This window comes from Rhinopithecus roxellana, chromosome 8, assembly GCF_007565055.1.
Source record: "Rhinopithecus roxellana isolate Shanxi Qingling chromosome 8, ASM756505v1, whole genome shotgun sequence".
Lineage (NCBI taxonomy): Eukaryota > Metazoa > Chordata > Mammalia > Primates > Cercopithecidae > Rhinopithecus > Rhinopithecus roxellana.
The window spans coordinates 98,727,446-98,747,933 of record NC_044556.1 but is presented as its reverse complement, the minus strand read 5'-3'; the positions used below and the strand labels follow the sequence as shown (position 1 = coordinate 98,747,933).

General features: G+C 39.0%; 1 protein-coding gene across 4 annotated transcripts in view; it reads left to right on the top strand.

Moving 5' to 3' along the window:
- Positions 1-20,488, top strand: part of TARBP1 (TAR (HIV-1) RNA binding protein 1) — an 84,388-nt gene that overhangs the window by 27,146 nt on the left and 36,754 nt on the right. For 3 of the 4 annotated variants that reach the window (XR_004058825.1, XM_030936172.1, XM_030936174.1), the window contains exons 10-17: positions 1,595-1,733; positions 3,583-3,682; positions 5,197-5,369; positions 11,901-11,998; positions 15,690-15,851; positions 19,290-19,504; positions 19,905-20,166; positions 20,260-20,448. Coding sequence is in view for 3 of the 4 variants with exons in the window: in XM_030936172.1 (XP_030792032.1) it covers positions 1,595-1,733; positions 3,583-3,682; positions 5,197-5,369; positions 11,901-11,998; positions 15,690-15,851; positions 19,290-19,504; positions 19,905-20,166; positions 20,260-20,448 (1,338 nt within the window). In the remaining variant the exon portion in view is untranslated. The remainder of the gene's footprint in view (positions 1-1,594; positions 1,734-3,582; positions 3,683-5,196; positions 5,370-11,900; positions 11,999-15,689; positions 15,852-19,289; positions 19,505-19,904; positions 20,167-20,259; positions 20,449-20,488) is intronic. The other variant, XM_030936173.1, reaches the window with a different exon arrangement.

The following is a 20,488-nucleotide window of genomic DNA, read 5'->3' as shown; positions in this document are numbered from 1 at the left end:
GTTGTTTGTTTTCTTATGGTGAGGCTTTAAAAGTTCTTTGAACACTTTGGATACCAGTCCTTTATCAGATACGTGTTTTGCAAATATTTTCTCCCAGTCTGTGGCTTGTCCTTTCATTCTCTTTATGTGTCCACATAGATTTTTGAGATTTGTATTTTAATGGGGAATCAAGGGAGCCTGCCTACCCAGAGACTGCCATTTAAATGTCATTTTAAACCATAAGTCTGACATGAAAACTCTTTGAAGGGAAAATATTCTGAATTTTGTGACAGATTTGATAGAGGGAAAGAAAAATATCAAATATGAATTAGAGTTTAGTTGTCAAAAATAATTTTGGTACAGCAGAATCATGCCTGTGGAAATACAAGCTTTGAAAAGCCTCACATGTTTTACAGGAATAATTAGGAAATGTAGTCTGGCCAGTTTTAGAGGAATACAAAGAAAAGTATATACTGTTAGAAGATAAATACTGGCTGACCTCACTGTTAGACAGATAATATCTTAAGATTATCCGATTTGATAAAGACCTACACAGAACAACCTCCTCTAGCGTTATTGACCTGCTCACTCATTGTACTTCTGTGGTGTCTTTTAGTCCTGACCACTTCATTCATCCAGAGTCATCCATCAGTTTCATCTTTGGTCGAATGATGTATTCTTCCTTTGCCTCCTTGTAGTAAACTTTGGATAACCCTAATGGACACAAAAAATAATTTTTCAAAAATGCTTACTTTTTAGAAAGACTCATTTCATAATTATTTTCTTCATATTTAAACTCAGTTATTGAATTTGCTTATTAAGACAGATATTATGAAAAGGAAATTGAGAACATATTTAGATTTTAAAACAAAAGTTTGACCATTACACGTGACCAAAGATGAGTTGTGAAGTTATGTGACTTTTATGTGCAAACCTTCTAAGAGATGTAATGGAGAAGGCCTTGGACAGTGTTTCTCTTTTAAATTAATATACAGTATTTTAATATGCATGTATGATAGAAAATAAACTTGTGAGGAGGGTAGGAACTTTGATTATAACTTAATTTTCAAATTCTACCTTCTCTCAAAGATAAAACTTCTTGTTTTAGCATGTGAAGCTGGAAGAAGTTTTAGTTGAAGGTTGTAATTTGTTTTATGTAATGCATTATTTTTTATAGAGATCTTTACCTCATTAAAATGTACATTTTATATAAGCTACATTAGAAATTCTTGCCTGTTAATGAAGTTTATACATTCTTTGAAGGAGATTAGAAAACACATACACACATATATATGTGTGTATATATATCACATATATGTATATATACACCACATATACGTATACATAACACACATATCACATATAGTACATATATATCACACATATATATCACATATATAACACACATACATATACACATACATACATATATACACTTAGTTTTTTTGTTTTTACTGTCTGTGGAACTCAAGTATGCTAGTAAATGGTTTATTACTTTGTATTCAATTATTTAAATTCAGTTTATTGTGAAATAAAGAAAATTGGTTTAAGGAGATTAGAAACCCTTTGTTCGGTTAGGTTTTTAAAATAAAGTAATAACTGTTTTCTTTTCCAGCTGTGTGACTGGCTACGTGTTAATGAAAGCTATTTTAAGCCATCCCCAATGTGTAGCTCCATTGGACTTCACAAGTCGTCTTTAAATGCTTATGTGAAGAGCCTTATTCAAGAGTATGTTAAGTCATCTGCTTGGGAAAGTAAGTCTGCAATCATTTTTATCGATTGATATAACCAAAATATTTTAAAGAACTTTTAACTAGTTTTTCAGACCAAGAGTTAGGCTTTATGGAATATATGATGATTTATTGATGCCAAACTTGTATTTCAGTAAAATAATGTGAAAAAAAGGAAAGATACTGTCTCCTAACTTGTATTAATACTTTATCTCTTCTGAGACTTGAGATTTTAAATTACTTTACATTTAAGGACGCTAATAAGTTGCCAGAGTTAAGAAGTGGACACAAAGTAATTTATTTATTCTACAGTTACTGGGTCCCTGTGAACTAGATACTGCAGATATGGCTTTGGAGCCTCTGTAGTGGAAATATGTGCATTGGAAATATGTGTTTATCTTTTCCGTTTTTAAAGCACTACGTTTAGTATGAACTGATTATGAAAAACAATTTTAAACAAAAGCTGTGTTTAAAAGGATAGTTTTGTTAGTTTCTTTTTCAGCAGATACTTTGCAACATCAATTTTACAAAGATCCTTTCTTTGAGGAAATATGTAAGACATTAGAGAAGCGCTCTTAACAGATTCATTAATTAGGATTCTTTTTATATTCCTAATGCTTCCTTTTCATTAAAGTCATTGGTGATAATTTAGGAAAATTGCATCTTCGAATTTAACATGTCTTAAATTTCCTAGCTGTGTCTCACACAAAGTCATTTTCATCTCCTGGTTTCTCTAAGCTGACCATGTACTAGGTCTTAAATGATGAGATAATTATCCTTCCAAAATGCATGAGTTTATGCTTCTTGGAACATTTGTCTTTTGTGTTTTTAGTCTTTTTTGGTCTGTCTATGTCTAGTAAATGTCCTATGCTATTACATTGGAAGATTATTTGAAGTAAATATGTTAGTCCCTACTGAAGTGGACATCCACTGGGGGGTCAGATAGGGGCCTGAGAGGCCATGGCCTTTGTGTCTTCATTTAATCTCATTGCTGGTCACATTTTAGGGAAGACTCATTTCAGCTGAAATACTAGAATCGCCTCTTACCGAGTTACCTTGCATCTACTGTTGCTTCCTCTGCAATATCTTTTCCACATGATACCTAGATAAATCTTTTCAAAATACAAATTTTGATCTTAGACATTTTTCCTCCACTTCTTTGTATTTATTCCTTTTAACCTTCGGTGGCTTCCTGTTGCCTTTAGGGCAGAGACAAGGGTCCTCTGCATGGCCTGCAAAGTTTCCTGGTCTCTGTTATGCCTGTGTATGCCACTTCAGTTTTTGCTACTCCCTGTCACGTAGTGCACACCTGAGCATACTTCTGTTTTCTGGAATATGCATGCCTTCTTGTGCCAGAAGACCTTTGATATGCTCTTCCTTCTGTCTAGAAAGTTCTTATGTCCCTTCATCTTTCCTCTTGAGTTGTCACACTCAGCCCAATTGTCATTTCTTCAGGAAAACTTCCTCTTACTCTCCAGATAAGGGCACATCTTCCTAGTGTAGACTCCGCTAGCACCATTTACTTCTCCTTTATAGCCCTCACTATAATTGCAATTTTCTATGTATTTATTCTTTGATTAATGCTTTTCTCCTGTGTGCTAAATTCCATGAGCACAGGAACCACTGTGTCTGCAGCACCCAGGTAATGGCATGGCATGTAGCAGGTACACAAATTTGTTTTTTGTTCATGTTGAAATAGATACGTATTATAATGAGCCATGCTCTAGGGTGTTCTACTGTATTTCATCTCAATTGTATTTCTCTCATAATTTAATAAGGCATAATCATTTAGTGGGGTTTTTTTTTTTTTTTGAAGCATCATCCTTGAAGGATTTTGTTAATGCTTTGCAAACTTTAACTGTTGTTATTTAAGCAGGAGAAAACTGCTTTATGCCTGATTGGTTTGAAGCCAAGCTTGTTTCTCTGATGGTCTTGCTGGCTGTGGATGTGGAAGGAATGAAGACTCAATATAGGTAATTGTTTCTATAATTGAAAAGAAAGCCTATTTTAAAAAATCCTGATCAGAATTATGATGTGTATTCAGATTTTTGAATGATTGAAGTGAGTTGATCACAAGGTATTAAGGGAGGGTACTAGAACATTCACCGTATACCGAAGAAATGTTTAAAGTTAATAATAAATAGGAATAGGGCATATTAGTGCTTTTAAATTGGTAAATTAAATGTTAAACTTAATAATTTAATGTTAATTAGATGGCTGGGCACGGTGGCTCACGCCTGTAATCCCGGCACTTTGAGAGGCCAAGGTGGGCAGGTCACCTGACATCAGGAGTTTGAGGCCAGACCGGCCAACATGGTGAAACCCTGTCTCTACTAAAAATACAAAAATCAGCCGGGCGTGTTGGCACATGCCTGTAGTCCCAGCTACTAGAGAGGCCAAGATGGGAAGTTCACTTGAACCAGGCGGCGGAGGTTGCAGTGAGCTAAGATTGTGCCATGGCACTCCAGCCTGGACCACAGAGTGAGACTCTGTCTGAAAAAAATTTAATGTTAAATTAGAGAAGATTAAAAAACTATATACAATAATCACTGGTTTTATATCAGAATATTAGAAGTGGATTACAAGATTCCATTGTAAGTTTAGGTAAAGAGATTTACTGGATTTGACTCCTTTGTACAATACATAATCTAAAAAAATAGTAATAAAGATAAAACAATCATAACAATCTGATTTATATTTTGTGAGAATGGAAGCAGATCAGTTTTCACTAGATTATAGTTTTGCAATAAGCAGCATCCTTAGGTAGAACAGGTAGGATATTTGCATGGTATACAGTAAATTTGACTTACACCAAATCTCTTTTCTAGACAAAGACTGAAGTTGGTTATCTAGCCTGGGAAGATAAGTGAGACCCCGTCTCTACAAAAATTAAAAAATTAGCCGGGCATGGTGGCTCACACCTGTGGTCTCAGCCACTTAGAAGGCTGATGTGGGAAGATTGCTTGAGCCTGGGAGGTTGAGGCCACAGCGAGCTGTGATCACACCATAGCACTCCAGCCTGGGCGACAGAGTGAGACCCCATCTCAAAAAAAAAAAAAAAAGTTGGTTATAACAGTTTTTAATAAATCCTTAGTTGTTTTTGTTTGTTTGTTTGTTTTGGATTTTTAAAAACATGTTCTGTTTCCTTGACTAACTTATGTTTGTTTTGGTTTTATATTTTTGTATTATGGAAGCAGGGTCTCACCAGTTTAATTTACACATAAATTGGGTATAGGATTTCCTTCCTGCTGGTGCCTGGTGTTGAGGACGGTGGTTCTTCCCTGTGCTTTCTTTAGTGAGTCGCTACACTCGGGAAAGCACGGACCAGAAGATGAGTCCTCATAGCTGCTGGTTGTCTGGGTCTTTCATGAGAGTAACTTTGTCTAATTGGATCCGTTAGCTAACCAGTTTTCACCCAATTATAGGCGGGAAGCAATTTGCTTATGCTTTTGAAATGGTTGATTTTGGCACGTCTTTTAATGTCTAGTGGAAAGCAGAGAACAGAGAATGTATTGCGGATATTCTTAGATCCTCTTCTGGATGTGCTTATGAAGTTTGGTACCAATGTCTACATGCCCTTGCTGAAGACTGACAGATGCCTCCAGTTGCTGTTGAAGCTATTGAACACATGCAGGTTGAAAGGTTCCAGTGCCCAAGATGGTGAGGATAAGTTGTTTCTCTTGGTGTCTTGCTTGATACAGCATTGGTATTTAGAGTGAGAAGAAATTTCTGACTTTTTAAAATAGAAAACTTTAAATAATTTATTGAGAATCTCGCAGTGGCGCTGGGAATACAGTGTTGAAGGAGCAACCATCTGTTCTCGTGAGTTGACACTCCAGTGGTTTACATGCGTTGGTTACTATAATGTAATTTCATTTGCTTTTTAGAAAAATTTGTGTGTGCTTATTGATTTCCAGACCATTTTAAATGGTCACTATTTTGTATATGTTTAAGCAGGATCCATTTCTGATTGCCACTCTTGGCAGTGATTTTATAATTACTTGTTTTTAAATATGTTCATCTTTGAGTACCTTTTAAGTAGAAAATACTTCACAGAGAAAGTTAGTGATAATAGGTAGAAGCATTGAGCTCTTTCTTCTCTCCTTAAACTAAGGTATGTAAAACAGCAGTTGAAAACCCATAGACATCAGAGATGAGAGTAGTGACAGGTGAACCTCCCAGTCCTTCCTGACCAGTGTCGTTTGCAGTTTTAGAAATTTCCTATTTAAAAATTCTAGAGGAGCATTAGTATTAGGTTAAACCTGAGAATAAAATTGATACAATTATATTTTAATATATGCTTATGAAATACCCTGTTTTTTATAATGATAGTAGCAGAACCAAATGCTATGAAAATACAGTAAATTTTTAGAAGACTTTCAACTCCTTAAGGGCATACATTTGAATTCATTGGAGCTGTCCTGATTGTTTACTCCTATGCTCAATGCTTTCAGTGTAGAACTGGCTCACATGTGCCCTTGAAAAATGGCCATAATTTTGAATACAAACAAAATATTGTGTGATACGTAAGTTATATATAAGTTAGGATGCAAAGTAATTAAACACCTGTGTACTCACATGCAACGTAAGAATGAATTTACCTGTTTAGCGCCCTCCTGTTACTCTTTGTCTTCCTGTTTTGACTTTTATTACATCCATGCATTTTAGAAAAGGATTTTTAGCACATATATAGATATTTCTCAACAAGATACTATTTTTTTTAACTACTTTATTGAGGTTACATGTTAAAAGGCTTTACATATTTAATGTGTGCAACTTGATGAATTTGGGGATAGGTACCTGTGAAACCATCACCACCATCAAGGCCATAGACGTATCCTTCACCTCCCAAAGTTTCCTCCTGCTCCTATTATTATTACTCTTTGTAATAAGAAGACTTAACCTAACATCTTCCCTCTTCTCGAATTTATGAGTTAGAGTTAGAAACTTGGGAGTCATTAACATACAGGTAGTATTTGAAGTTGTGAGACTGGATGAGAGTGTTGGGGAGCAAGTGTAGATGGAGAAGGGGTCCAAGTACCTTGGGGACACCAATGCTAGAGGTTAGGGAGGTGAAGAGGAACAGCAGAGGATACCTAGGGGAATTCATAGCCAGAGAGGAGGAAAACTAGGAAGCCAGTGAAGAATGTGTTTCCTGAAGGAGGGCGGGATCCCACACCAGAGGCTGCTGATGCCCTGACAGAAGGACTGGGAATTGACTGTGCAGTTTAGCAACATGGAAATCAGTGGCGACCTCGATGGAAGCAATCTGGGGCAGTGGTGGGGCCGCTCAGGGAGAGAAATGAAAATAGTGAGTAAAATTGCGAGTTTTTTGTGTGGAGGGGCAGAGAAATGGGGCCATTGGTGGTGAGGAACGAGAAGTTTTTTTGTTTCCTTAAGAGGTGAATGTAGCCATGTGTATGTGCTGTTGGAAATGATTTCACTGAGGGAGGTTTTGAAGACATAAAGGGGTGGTATTTGCTGACTGGCATCCAAGCATAGGTGAGAGTGTATGGAATCCAGGACACAAGTGGTTCTAGAAGGTTCCAGAAGGAGCACTGATAGAGATAAGTGCAGGTGGGTGGATATAGGGGGTTGTAGAAGTTCTTTTCTAATTTATTCTGGTTTTTTAAGGAAAGAGGAGATAGAGTGAGGGTAGGGGTGGAAGTGTTGGCAGTGTGAGGACAGGGTATAAGCATCTGTCTGGGAAGGAGGCTTTGTGAGTGCTCTAAGGCGGTGCTGTAGGATTGCTGGGCTTGCTGAGCGCGCCCTTGAGGTTGCGATCGCGAATCCACAGTGACGGCAGTCCAGACGGCTGTGTTATCCTCCAGCCTGTGATGTGCAATACCACTTTACTGTGCCTAATCAGATGAGATTCAGGGATTGCCATTCTGCAGATACAGTTTTTGTAAAATGATGTTTCCATGATTATATGTTTAATCTGCAATAACTGTATAATGTTTATTTTTAAATTTGAGGAAACATACTTTTAGTTACAATATAGCTTCCCTTTCATTACACTGGATTATATGAGCCTTCAGTAATTATTACTGCTTCTGTCCTCACTGATGGCTGAATTGGTCACTGTGGTGGGCTGGTCTTCTTTGCTGAGTCTCGCTTTTTTTGTGGGAGTAATCTCTTGTCTATTGGAACTTTTCTTCCTGACATAGCTTTTTATACATAGTTTTACACATAGATAGTTTTATACATAAAGTTTACATTTTCACTATATGTAAGCGTACAGTTCTGTGACATAGAGTACATCCACACTGTTGTACAGCCATCACCATCATCCATCTCCAATTTTCCTCTTCCTGAACTGGAACTCTGTACTTGTCAAACACTAATTCCCCATTTTCCTCTTTCCCCAGGCCCTGGCAGTCACCATTCTACTTTCTGTCTCTATGAGGTTGACTCCCCTGGGTACGTCCTAGAAGTGGAATCATACAGCATTTGTCCTTTTGTGTCTGACTTATTTCACTGAACATCGTTTCTTATAGGTTCATCTGACTTATTTCACTGAACATCGTTTCTTATAGGTTCATCCATATTGTAGCATGTATCATACTTTGATTCCTTTAAAAAGCTGAATAGTATTCTGTTTTTTGGCTAGATTATATTTAGTTATCCATTCTTCTGTTGATGAACAATGGGATTTTTTTCACCTTCTCTTTTGTGAATAATGCTGCTGTGAACATGGGTGTACAAATGTCTGTCTGAGTTCCTGCTTTCAATTCTTTTGGAAGTGCGACTTCTGTATCATATGGTAATTATGTCTCATTTTTTGAGGAACTGCCATACACTTTTCCACAGTGGCTGAACCATTTTACGTTTGCACCAGTAGTGCACAAGGGTTCCAGTTTTTCCACATCCTCTCCAACACTCGTTAATGGGCTTTAAAAAATAACAGCCATCCTAATGGGTATAAAGTGCTACTTCATCATGATTTTGACTGTGATCGCTTTTTGACCAATTCTGGTACCACTTCTTTTGGGATTCAGTTTACTACTACAAATTATATGAGGCATAGGGAAGGAAACCAAACCATAATTTTTTTTTTTTGTTTTTTGAGACGGAGTTTCGCTCTTGTTGCCCAGGCTGGAGTGCAATGGTACGATCTCGGCTCACTGCAACCTTTGCCTCCCAGGTTCAAGTGATTTTCCTGCCTCAGCCTCCCGAGTAGCTGGGATTACAGGCATGTGCCACCATGTCCGGCTAATTTTGTATTTTTAGTTTCTCCATGTTGGTCAGGCTGGTCTTGAACTCCCAACCTCAGGTGATCTGCCTGCCTTGGCCTCTCAAAGTGCTAGGATTACAGGCATGAGGATTATAGGCATGAGTCACTGTGCCTGGCCCCAAACCATCATTTTTATTCTGGCTTGAACTTTTGACCACAGTTTGTATATTGTGACAGGGTGTTAAATTCAGAGATGTGGCAGTGACCAAGGGATGTGCCTTGAGGGTGAGACAGAGGCTCTTTTGTATTGTGGTAATTAAGAGGAACCCCCTGGGGTAGGGATGATAATATTGGTTGCCTTGAAGGCAGCTACTTTTCTTCGTATCATTTTGTTCTCTCTTCTCCAAGGCCTAAGCTTTCCCTTGAAATCTCAAATTTATTTTAATTGAATGAGTTTGGTTGTATACAAGGAAAATAAAACTATTTTATGCTATTAATGTGAGTTTGATATTTAAAGAGTTGACTGTATATATAGGAGAACGAAAAGGCAGAAAGAGTAGTATGGAATATGGAAAATAAGAGTATTCTGTTTTTCCCATATTCATTGGTTATAGTTTTAAATTTTTTAATAAAGCCTTTTACTTTCCAATCATTTGCTGATGGCTTCTTGACCTGGCATGTGACTCATGAGATACTCCAGAGGCCATATAATATAGCCCCTGGGTAACATGAAAATTTAAAAGTAATTTTTAATATGTGTAATCTCTTAATGAACACTTCTCAGAGTGATAGATACAGCATTTTGTGAGGTGTCTATTAAGTCTTCTGCCTAGTTAGTCCTTTGTCAGATACATGGTTTGCACATATTTTCTTCTTGTCTGCAGCTTATCTTTTCAGTTTCTTAACAGTGTCTTTTGCGGAACCCAGTTTTTATTCTGATGAAATCCAGTTTATTTTTGTTTTGTTTTATGGATCATGCAGTAGGTATTATGACTGGGAACTCTGCCTTAGCCCCAGGTCATACAGGATTTCTCCTTAGTTTATTATTTTACTTTTAGATTTATGATATATTTAGGGTTAATTTTTAAGGTGTAAGGTTTAGGTCAAGGTTAGTTTTTTTGCCTTTAGGTGTGTGGTTGCACCAGCACCATTTGTTGGGGAGCCTGAGTATCCTTTCTCTGTTGAATTGTTTTGTACTTTTGTCAAAAATTAATTGGCCGTGATGGAAACAATCCAAAGTCGATGGGTAGAGGAATGGATAATAGGTGGTTTATACATATTCAGCCATAAAAAGGAATGAAGTAGTAATACATGCTACAGCATGAATAAACCTTGAAAACGTTATCATAAGGTGATCACTAAAGATCACATATTATATGATCTCATTTAAATGAAGTGTCCGGAATAGGCAAATCTGTAGAGACAGAAAGTAGACTGGGGTCGCTTAGGGCTGGGAAGAAACAGGGGTTAAGGGCCTGATGATTTAAAGGGTATGAAGTTTCTCTTTGTGGTGATGAAATGTGCTAATATTGACTGTGGTGATGGTTGCACATATCTGTGACTATACAAGACACCATTGAATTAGATACCTTTAATGGGGGAATTGAGTGCTCTGTGAATTCTGTCTCAAAAAATTGTTTACAAATAATTAATTTGGCTGCATTTGTATTGGTGTAATTCTGGACTCTATTCTGTTCTTTTGATCTAAGTGTTTATTCCTTTGCCAATACCACAAAGTTTTGGTTACTGTAGATTTATAATAAGTCTTAAAATAGGTAGTGTGGTTCCTTCCGAATTCTTTTTTGTCCAAAAATATTTTTAGTTATTCTAGTTCCTTTACCCGTCCGTATAAATTATATCATCAACTTACATGTACTTACAAAAAAAAAAAAATGTCCTGCTGGGATCTTGACTGGAATTACATTAAATACATAGATCAGTTTGTGGGGAATTGCTTTCTTATGCTGAAACTTTTAATGCACGAATATGGTATTTCCATACATTTATTTATTTAGAGACAGGGTCTCAGTTTGTCACCTAGGCTGGAGTACAGTGGTGCAATCTCAGCTCACTGCAGCCTCCACCTCCCATGTTCAAGCAATCCTGCTGCCTCAGCCCCCCAAGTAACTGGGACTGCAGGCGCTCACTACCATGCCTGGTTAATTTTTGTATTTTTAGTAGAAATGGGGTTTCGCCATGTTGTCCAGGTTGATTTCAAACCCCTGACCTCAGGTGATCTGCCCACCTCAGCCTCCCAGAGTGCTGGGATTACAGGTATGAGCCCCCATGCCTGGCCTGTCTCTACATTTACTTAGTTTGTCTTCAGTTTTTTTTTTATCAGAGTTTTATAGTTTTCAGCATATAGATCTTACACCGGTTTTGTAAGATTTATAACGATTTCTTTTGAGGGGAAGCTGTTATAATTGATAGTTTTAAAATTTTCAATTTTTAACTAGATGTTACTAATATATAGAAATATGATTGATTTTGGTTTCTTGACCTTGTATCCTGTGACCTTGCTGAAGGACTTATTAATTCTAGGAGTTTGTTTGAAGGTTCCTTGGTCATTCCCTGACCAGAAAGCTGGCGCCCATTCTGCTGCCCACCTTGTTGACTGCTTCTGCATCTGGTTACAACTGGGAGGAGGACCAGAGGGAGAAACATTAGTAAACTCACCACTGTTCAGTGTTACTTCTCTCTGAATCCGCCTGCTATTTTTTCCTTGTCGAGTTTTCAAATAGCTGCTTCATGCATGCTGTCCAGGGTTTATAGCTGTGTTCAGTGGTGAAGGGAAGAGTGTCCCTGATCCATTCTACCTACAACTGGGACTCCTAAGTGACTTAAGGTTAAGTATAGCTTTCCCCATGGGGCGAATAATGATTATATTATTGCAGTTTATTTTTGGCAAGTGATTCATGTGCTTAGCCCAGTTGTACAATTACTAGAATATTTGGTGTGTTTTGTACCAAAGAACTGCTATCATTTTAGTTGCATGCATTTTTCCCCCATTACAGATGAGGTGTTTACTGTTCTTCAGAACTTTGTCATGTCTACTACAGAGAGCATTTCTGAATTTATTCTCAGACGACTTACCATGAATGAGCTAAATAGTGTAAGTATTCATTGGAGTAACTTTCATTTCTTTCATTCTTTTCACCAATATTTCAGTGATCACTGACACTGTATTAAATTGAAAAGAAAAATTAATTTTCTCAAGAAACGGTCTTAGGAAGCAGCAGAAAAAAACTTAGACTTTGGAGTCTCCTAGTTCCAATTCCATCTGTATTGTTAGCTATGACCTTGGGCAAGTTACATAGATCTTCTGAGCCTCACCCCGTTTACATCCAAGGGTTTGGAGAGTTTCAAATGATGTAACATATTTGAAGTACTACACACATTCAGTGCATTTTGGGGCCCATATCCTGAGATTCTGATGTGGCAGGTTTGAGACCGGACCCTGAGTCGGGGTGCGTGTGTTAAAAATCCATCAGTGATTCTTAAATGCAATTAGTTTTTAGGTATAGAGGATGCTCTGTGACTGTAGCTGTCTTCTCTATCTCTAGACTGTACATAATTGTTCTTTTAGGACATCTAAACAAGCTTTTCCCCTTAAAGAATACCTTGAAAATACCAGTTCTTATATGTCTGTTAATTTTTGTTTGTTTGTTTAAAATCTCTGGGGACAAATGTTGAAATAATCTGAATGTTTTTAAATACCCAATTAAATATTAATACATTTGTTTGACAGCTTACACAGGTATGAAAATATAAAAATACAAGTATTCGACTGAAAGACTTGAGATTTTATTATAGAAAGTCAAGGAAACTATTATGAAAATCTCTTTGGAGTGGGGAATATTTATCTCTATCTTCCTTAATGTTTGTCAAGCAATCATTAATATGAATTCTAGTACACCTAAATTTTTAAGAAGTCATTTATTTATTTTTAATTTTTGTGGGTACATAGTTGGTGTATGTTTATTTTTAATTTTTGTGGGTACATAGTTGGTGTATGTATTTAACCAAGAAGTCATTTAAATATCTAAGTAACTTTAAAATTTAAGTTTTGCTCCAATACCACTTTTTATCTTCAGTATTATTTTTACCTTTTTATATGGGAAATTTCCAAACATATATAAAAGAAGTTTAATGACCCTCCCTTATGCTTATATGATGCCCCATTATATAACATGTTTTGGTTTGTTTGGATTTTGAAGCTAAATATAACTTAAAGGGAAAGCTTGATGTTATTTTATCTTTTAGGTGCAAAGATTTTAAAAAATAATTCCATATATGATAGTTTTAAAATGTTTTGAAAAAGCCATTCTTTAATAAATTAATTCGAATTTCCAATTAAGTACGTTTGTTTAGTAGCTTAGAGTTTAATAGCGATCTTTCCCACACTTTCCCCTGTCAGTAGTGTGCTGGTCAGAGTTTAATGACTGACTCGAGGGGAAATAAGAGCCTACCTCTGTAGTATTTACCAATTTCCACGGCCGATTTCAACCTACCAATGTGAGGCCATTGAGTTGGAAAGAGAGATGACCTTCGGTCTTTGCACTGCAGCTGCTACGCCACTGCCTCTCTTGGTTCACAGAGGAAATAGTGGCTGTCTGGCTAGAATGCCCTCAATTTCCAGTTGCCAGATGTATGGACTTAGGCTATATGCTCACCCACACCTGAATCCATCCTCCCTGTTTTCCCTTTGTTACAAGAGAGTAAGGAAATTGGGATTCCATCCGTTTCCATTTTCTTAAGCATTTTACACTATTGATTATCTTCTTTCTTTGTGTTTTCAACGACTGCTTTTCCCCTGAATTCTTTTCATGAGCATTTTAACAGGTTTGAGGGTCCCTCATTTTATTTATTTATCTTTTTAAAATTTTTCTGAGATGGAGTCTTGCTCTGTCGCCCAGGCTGTGGTGCAGTGGCCTGATCTCGGCTCAGTGCGTCCTCCACCTCCCGGGTTCAAGCGATCTCCTGCCTCAGCCTCCCGAGTAGCTGGGATCACGGGGGTACGCCAACATGCCTGGCTGATTTTTGTATTTTTAGTAGAGATGGAGTTTCACTATGTTGGTCAGGCTGGTCTTGAACCCCTGACCTCAGGTGATCTGCCTACCTTGACCTCCCAAAGTGCTGGGATTACAGGTGTGAGCCACCGCGCCCAGCCAAGGGTCCCTCATTTTAAAAGAACCCTCTCTCAATTTCATGTTCCCTTCTAGCACCCTATGTCCTTCTCTTTAAGCAGACCCAATTTAATTCTAATTTGGCTTTTATCTTTGTTACAACACAGAAATGACTCTCGCAAAAGTTGTCAGTGACTCTTTGTCATAAACTTAATGGATACTTTCCAAACTGTATTTTTCTTGATTATTTTGTTCCAGTGGACACTGCTGACCACCTCCCGCTTGAAACGCTGTTTAACTTCTATGATGTCGTTCTCTCATGCTTCTCCTTACCCCAGCCCCTGCATCTTTCTGGCCATTATTTCCATTTCTTCTTTGAATGTCCATTCTCTGCTTCCTAACCTTTGAAGCCAGAGCTCTTTAAAGCTTGGCCCTGTCCCCTTCTTTTCTCTTTCTCTCCCCTGTCACTTGATGATCTCATCTACATCCCCAGCTTCAGTTCTGCCAGGGACCCTCAAATCTCTGTCTCCACCTCAGACCACCCTTCTGAGCTTAACACCCTCAGTCGCTTGCTCTCTGATGGTGTCAGTCGAATTTCTCACAGTGTTCAAAACTGACCCCCTCATCATCATTCCTACAGGAGGTTCTCCAGGTCACTGTCGCAGTGAATGTCCCACCATCCCGCCAGTTTCTTAAGCCAAAAACTTAGGAACCCTCCCTGGTACCTTCATCCCTCACTCTTGCCCTTTTGTTCAGTCTTGTAATTGTTACCTTCTGCCTGCACTGTATCCTAGCACCTGGCAAAGTGCTAGGCATCCAGTGGTTGCTCAGTAAAAATTGATCAAATTACTTCCTGTGTGCTTTCTATGTGCCATAGGAGGCCTCTTCTGGTATAGTAATAATATATTAATATAGTAATAGTTTCTCCCATTGATACCTTCAGAAACCCTGTGATGGATAAATATTACTATCTCTATATTATGGACAAGGACAAGGTTAGGCAATGACTGTGCATTCAGCACAATTACGGCACATTTCACAATTGAGTCATCCATCTCCCCACCTGGATTATGAGACCTTAACACAATAAGGCTTAGTAATGAAGAGTTAAATGACTTGTCCTATGTCACAGGGCTAGTGCATAGTAGAGCTGAACCCATTTTTTTCTGGGTTTATGAGTCAAAAAATTTGCATTTAATGCTGTCCCTCTTACTGGCTCTGAGCTATTGGGCAAGTTGTTTAACTTCCCTGAAACTTAGTTGTCTTATGAAAGTGGGACAGTGATCTTTTTTGTGAGAAGTGATTTTTGTAAACAATGGAAGTAGTCATTGCTATAACCGTTATCATTACTATTTATGATGTACTAGCCCTGGGACGTAAGAATTGGTAGACGGTAATTTCTGCTATCTAAGGTCTCCCTCATAGGTGGGGAGACAGATGACTTAATTGTGAAATGCACCGTAATTGTGCTGAATGCACAGTCACTGTGTAAGCACAGAGAAGGAAGTCCTTAGCTCTGCATGGGAGGTTATGGAAGGCTGCTTGGAGAAAAGAACTTATTTTCTCATCAGTGTAGTTGTTGTGGTCTTTTAAGTAAACTTCCTGCCTGAAGGCTTGTGGTTTTGTGAGAATCGTGAATCTTGCTTGTACCCGTAAGTGTTTTAATCCTTGTCTTAGGTTTCAGATCTGGACCGTTGCCGTTTATACCTGATGGTGTTAACCGAGCTTATAAATCTGCATTTGAAGGTTGGGTGGAAAAGAGGTAACCCTATTTGGAGAGTTATTTCTCTTTTGAAAAATGCGTCCATTCAGCATCTTCAAGAGATGGACAGTGCACAGGTAAGCCTCTTTGATTCCAGGTTTGCAGTTCTTGAATAAGGCGTACAGGGAATACATATTCAGTTCTTATACACTATTTTGATACCATACAAAGCATTAGCTAAAATTCAGTTTTTTTTTTTTTTTTTTTTTTTTTTTTTTTTTTGAGACGGAGTCTTGCTCTGCCGCCCAGGCTGGAGTGCAGTGGCCGGCTCTCAGCTCACTGCAAGCTCCGCCTCCCGGGTTCACGCCATTCTCCTGCCTCAGCCTCCCGAGTAGCTGGGACTACAGGCGCCCGCCTCATCGCCCGGCTATTTTTTCGTATTTTTTAGTAGAGACGGGGTTTCACCGTATTAGCCAGGATGGTCTCGATCTCCTGACCTCGTGATCCGCCCGTCTCGGCCTCCCAAAGTGCTGGGATTACAGGCTTGAGCCACCGCGCCCAGCTAAAATTCAGTTTTAAAATAGTACCCTCTGGTGATAAGATGTGGTTAAGATTGATACTCTTTTTTTTTTTTTTTGAGATGGAGTCTCACTCTGTCACCCAGGCTGGGGTGCCATGGCACCATCTTGGCTCACTGCAACCTCCACCTCCTGGGTTCAAGTGATTCTCCTGCCTCAGCCTCCTGAGTAGCTGGGATTACAGGTGCGTGCCACCACGGCTGGCTAATTTTTGTATTTTTTAGTAGAGACGGGTTTTACCATGTTAACCAGGCTGGTCTCGAACTCCTGACCTCGTGATCCACCTACCTTGGCCTCCCAAAGTACTGGGATTACAGGTGATGCTGTTAATATAATACTAAACATATAAGAGGCATCGATCTTAAAATCATTTAGATAACAGACATTTCACCTGTACTAGGTCTTTTGCCCAAACGTGTCCAGTAAAGGACATTTTGTAGTCTGACATTATTGCCCTCCATGCTTGGTGTCGTACCTCATTTTTCAGCCTAGCTGTCCACTGTCCACTGCCTTTCCCCCTCCTTCCCACAGTGCCATGACTTTGCAGCCACTTTAGGCTATTTAGAGCTTTACAAATCACAAGCATGTGTCCTGTCTTCCTCCTGGAGGCTGTCATTTAGTCTGGTCCCTCCATGAGAATGGGTGCCCTCTCCTCCAGCATATGCTTGTCAGCATCTCGTCCCCCCTTTTATGGACCAGCTGGAATCTCTTTTCTCTTAGCGGTCTTCATCGATTAGTATCTCACTCTCTTTCATCTTCCCGTTGCTCTTTATGCCTCATTTATAGTGTGTATTTCCATCTTTCTTGTTTTTGGAGTAATGTATGCATATATATCTTTTCCTTTTTTTTTTTTTTTTTGAGACAGAGTCTCTCTCTGTCACCCAGACTGAGTGCAGTGGTGTGATCTTGGCTCACTGCAGTCTCAGCCTCCTGGGTTCAAGCAATTCTATCTCAACCTCCCGAGTAGCTGGGCCTATAGGCATGTGCCACCATGCCCGGCTAATTTTTGTATTTTTAATAGAGATGGGGTTTTGCCATGTTGGCCAGGGTGGTCTCGAACTTCTGACCTCAAGCGATCTGTCCGCCTCAGCCTCCTGAAGTTCTGGGATTGTAGGTGTGAGCCACTGTGCCTGGTCTCAAGGCATTTTTTTTGTTTTGTTTTGTTTTTTGGAGATGGAGTTTCGCTCTTTTGCCAAGACTGGAGTGCGGTGGTGCCACTGGCTCACTGCAGCCTCGGCCCCCTGGGTTCAAGCAATTCTCCTGCCTCAGCCTCCCGAGTAGCTGTGATTATAGGTGCCTGCCTGGCTGATTTTTTTATTTTTAGTAGAGATGGAGTTTTACCATTTTGGCCAGGCTGGTCTCAAACTCCTGACCTAGGTGGTCCACCTGCCTCGGCCTCCCAAAGTGCTGGGATTACAGGCGTGAGCCACCACGCCTGGTCAAGGTATTTCTTGAACATAGCACAATAAGGCTTAGCAATGAAGAGCACAGGCTTTGGAGTTAGAGTTGCTGGGTTTGAATTCTGGCTTCATTTTTGCTAATTGTGTGACCGACATTATTTAACCCCTCTGTGTCTCATTTACTGCACCTGCAACATGGGGATTATAGAGCTGATGTGGGAATTAAAGAAGATTCATACATGTTAAATCTTTAGAACCGTACCTGGCAGATAGAAAGGCCTCAGTAAAAGCCATTTTCACTTAACATGTGGTGAGTGTTTAATAAGTTGAACTCAATCAGTCTAACTAGTCCAGGCTACGAAGAAAAACAAAGAAGGTACTCGATTGCTTTAATAATTTTATTTTATTCTAGGAGGAAATGATAAGGAAGATGATTAATATTTCAGCATCCTGTCTGGTACCTATTAGTCTGTTAGTGTTGTGAAAGAACATTGTATATCTAAATATACAACCAAACCATGAACCATGCCACAGTAACTCTTATTCTTAAAAATCGGCTTCCTTTAGTAATTCACTGAATTACATTAAGGTTAGTGGGGACCATAGTTGGCCCAATGGTAACCCTAAATTCTATTTCATATGTTGGCAGTGTTGATACGTAAAATTTTTCTGTAGAGATGGTTGATTTATTTTTGGAGAGTGAGGGAGGGGTATGGAATAAGCAGAAATTTCCTTTCTGATACAGACATTACTGGCTGGCAGTATTTGAGAGAACTGCTGTAGTCTCTCAGTGCTGCTGTTTTCTGTGTCTGACTTCTTGCGTGCACTCCTAGCTTGGTGAGAGATTGTTGATTTTCTCTTTAAGTATAGACCAGGTTGTCTTGGCTACCCTCCTTTCCTACATGTAGAGTTCTAAGTGTTTTACATGCAGTAACCCATTTGCGTAATCTTCACAGTAACCCCATGAAGCAGATTCTTTTCTGTCCCCATTTTACAGATGAGAAAACTAAGGTGTAGTATGTCTACACTCATACTGGTAGTAGCACAGAGCTAGGATTCAGACCTGGGCTTTGTGGTTCCTGAGTCCAGCTCTTAACTGCTGGGCTGGGTGACTTCTCCAAAAGTAGTGTGCAGCTGATTGAAGGAATTATTTGTAACCTGGAGTCTTTTATATTTTTTTTAACTTGTTTCAGCAGACAGTTAAAATAAGGCTCACCCATAGGAATGCTGCATGCAGACGTGTATGCGAGTAGGAGAAAGGTCGAGAAGGACTTACACACAGCTTTGGGTTCTGTACGCAGCAAATCTGTCATGTACCAGTTCCAGTTACCTGTTTACCACATGAAAAGATCCCATTGTTGTCTTAATCTAAATTGCTGAGTTCTTATTGCTACTTTAAAATTGTTCACTGCCAATCTATAGAGAAGTAGTGGAAGTGAATGATGTGTGTTGGATTTCCTTTTATTTCTCCTGATATTCAGGAGCAGGCAGGAAGAGGAAAAAGGAGAGCCTGAGCTTTCCATAGACTGGCAACTGAGGTCCTTACTGATTAAGACTTGCGCATATTAAATAAAACATGGTCACATTTCCTTTTCAGGAGCCAACACTTGGAAGTCAGATTCAGAGAGTAGTGAGTATGGCTGCCTTGGCCATGGTGTGTGAGGCCATAGACCAGAAGCCTGAGCTGCAGCTGGACTCTCTCCATGCTGGGCCCCTGGAAAGCTTCCTTTCCTCTCTTCAGCTCAATCAGACACTGCAGAAGCCCCACGCAGAGGAGCAGAGCAGTTATGCTCACCCCTCGGAGTGTACCAGGTACAGGGAAAATTAAGGCTTAAAAAATCCATTTCTGTTGTCATCGGGGGTTCATGATTGCCCAACATTGCTTATATAGTTACAGAATTTTGGAGCTGAAGCCCCATTCAGGATGAAAGTGTAGTGTAACTGTTACTGGAGTTATTCATTTCTGTTGCTGGAGACTTGCTGACTTTTCTGCATCTAGTTTTCTCTGAATCATTTAACATGAGCAAAAGTGCCTACTTTCAGAGGAGTTAGAAAATTAAGGTTTATGTGGTTTCCTTAGTTATTGGTAGGTAGTGTGTTTGATAATGACCATTTATATCTGTATACCCCCCCTTTAGAAGGATAGTGTGCTACATGCAAAAGACATGCAAGTTGGGGAAGTATGGCCTAGTAACTTTATTTTTTATTTCAGTGTTTTAGAAGAATCGTCATCTTCCCAAGGATGGGGAAAAATAGTTGCACAATATATTCATGATCAATGGGTGTGCCTCTCTTTCCTGTTGAAAAAATATCACACCCTTATACCAAGCACAGGGAGTGAAATTCTGGAACCGCTTCTGCCTGCCGTTCAGAGGCCAATCAGGACTTTGCAGTCTGCACTAGAAGCCCTCACCGTTCTTTCTTCTGATCAAGTTTTACCAGTGTTCCATTGCTTGAAAGTGTTGGTTCCCAAGGTAACATAGAGTGAAACATGAATTGAAGAGGAACTATAGGAGTGGCGATCAAAGTTTCTAAAATAACTATGTATTTTTTTTTTTTCCTACCAGCTTCTGACCTCCTCTGAATCACTCTGCATAGAGTCTTTTGACATGGCTTGGAAAATTATATCTTCTTTAAGCAACACTCAGCTGATATTCTGGCCTAATTTAAAAGCTTTTGTTCAGTTTGTTTTTGATAACAAAATTCTTACCATTGCTGCCAAAATCAAAGGCCAGGCATATTTCAAAATAAAAGAGGTAACTACCTTTCTTTTCTTTTTGCTTTTCTTTTCACGTG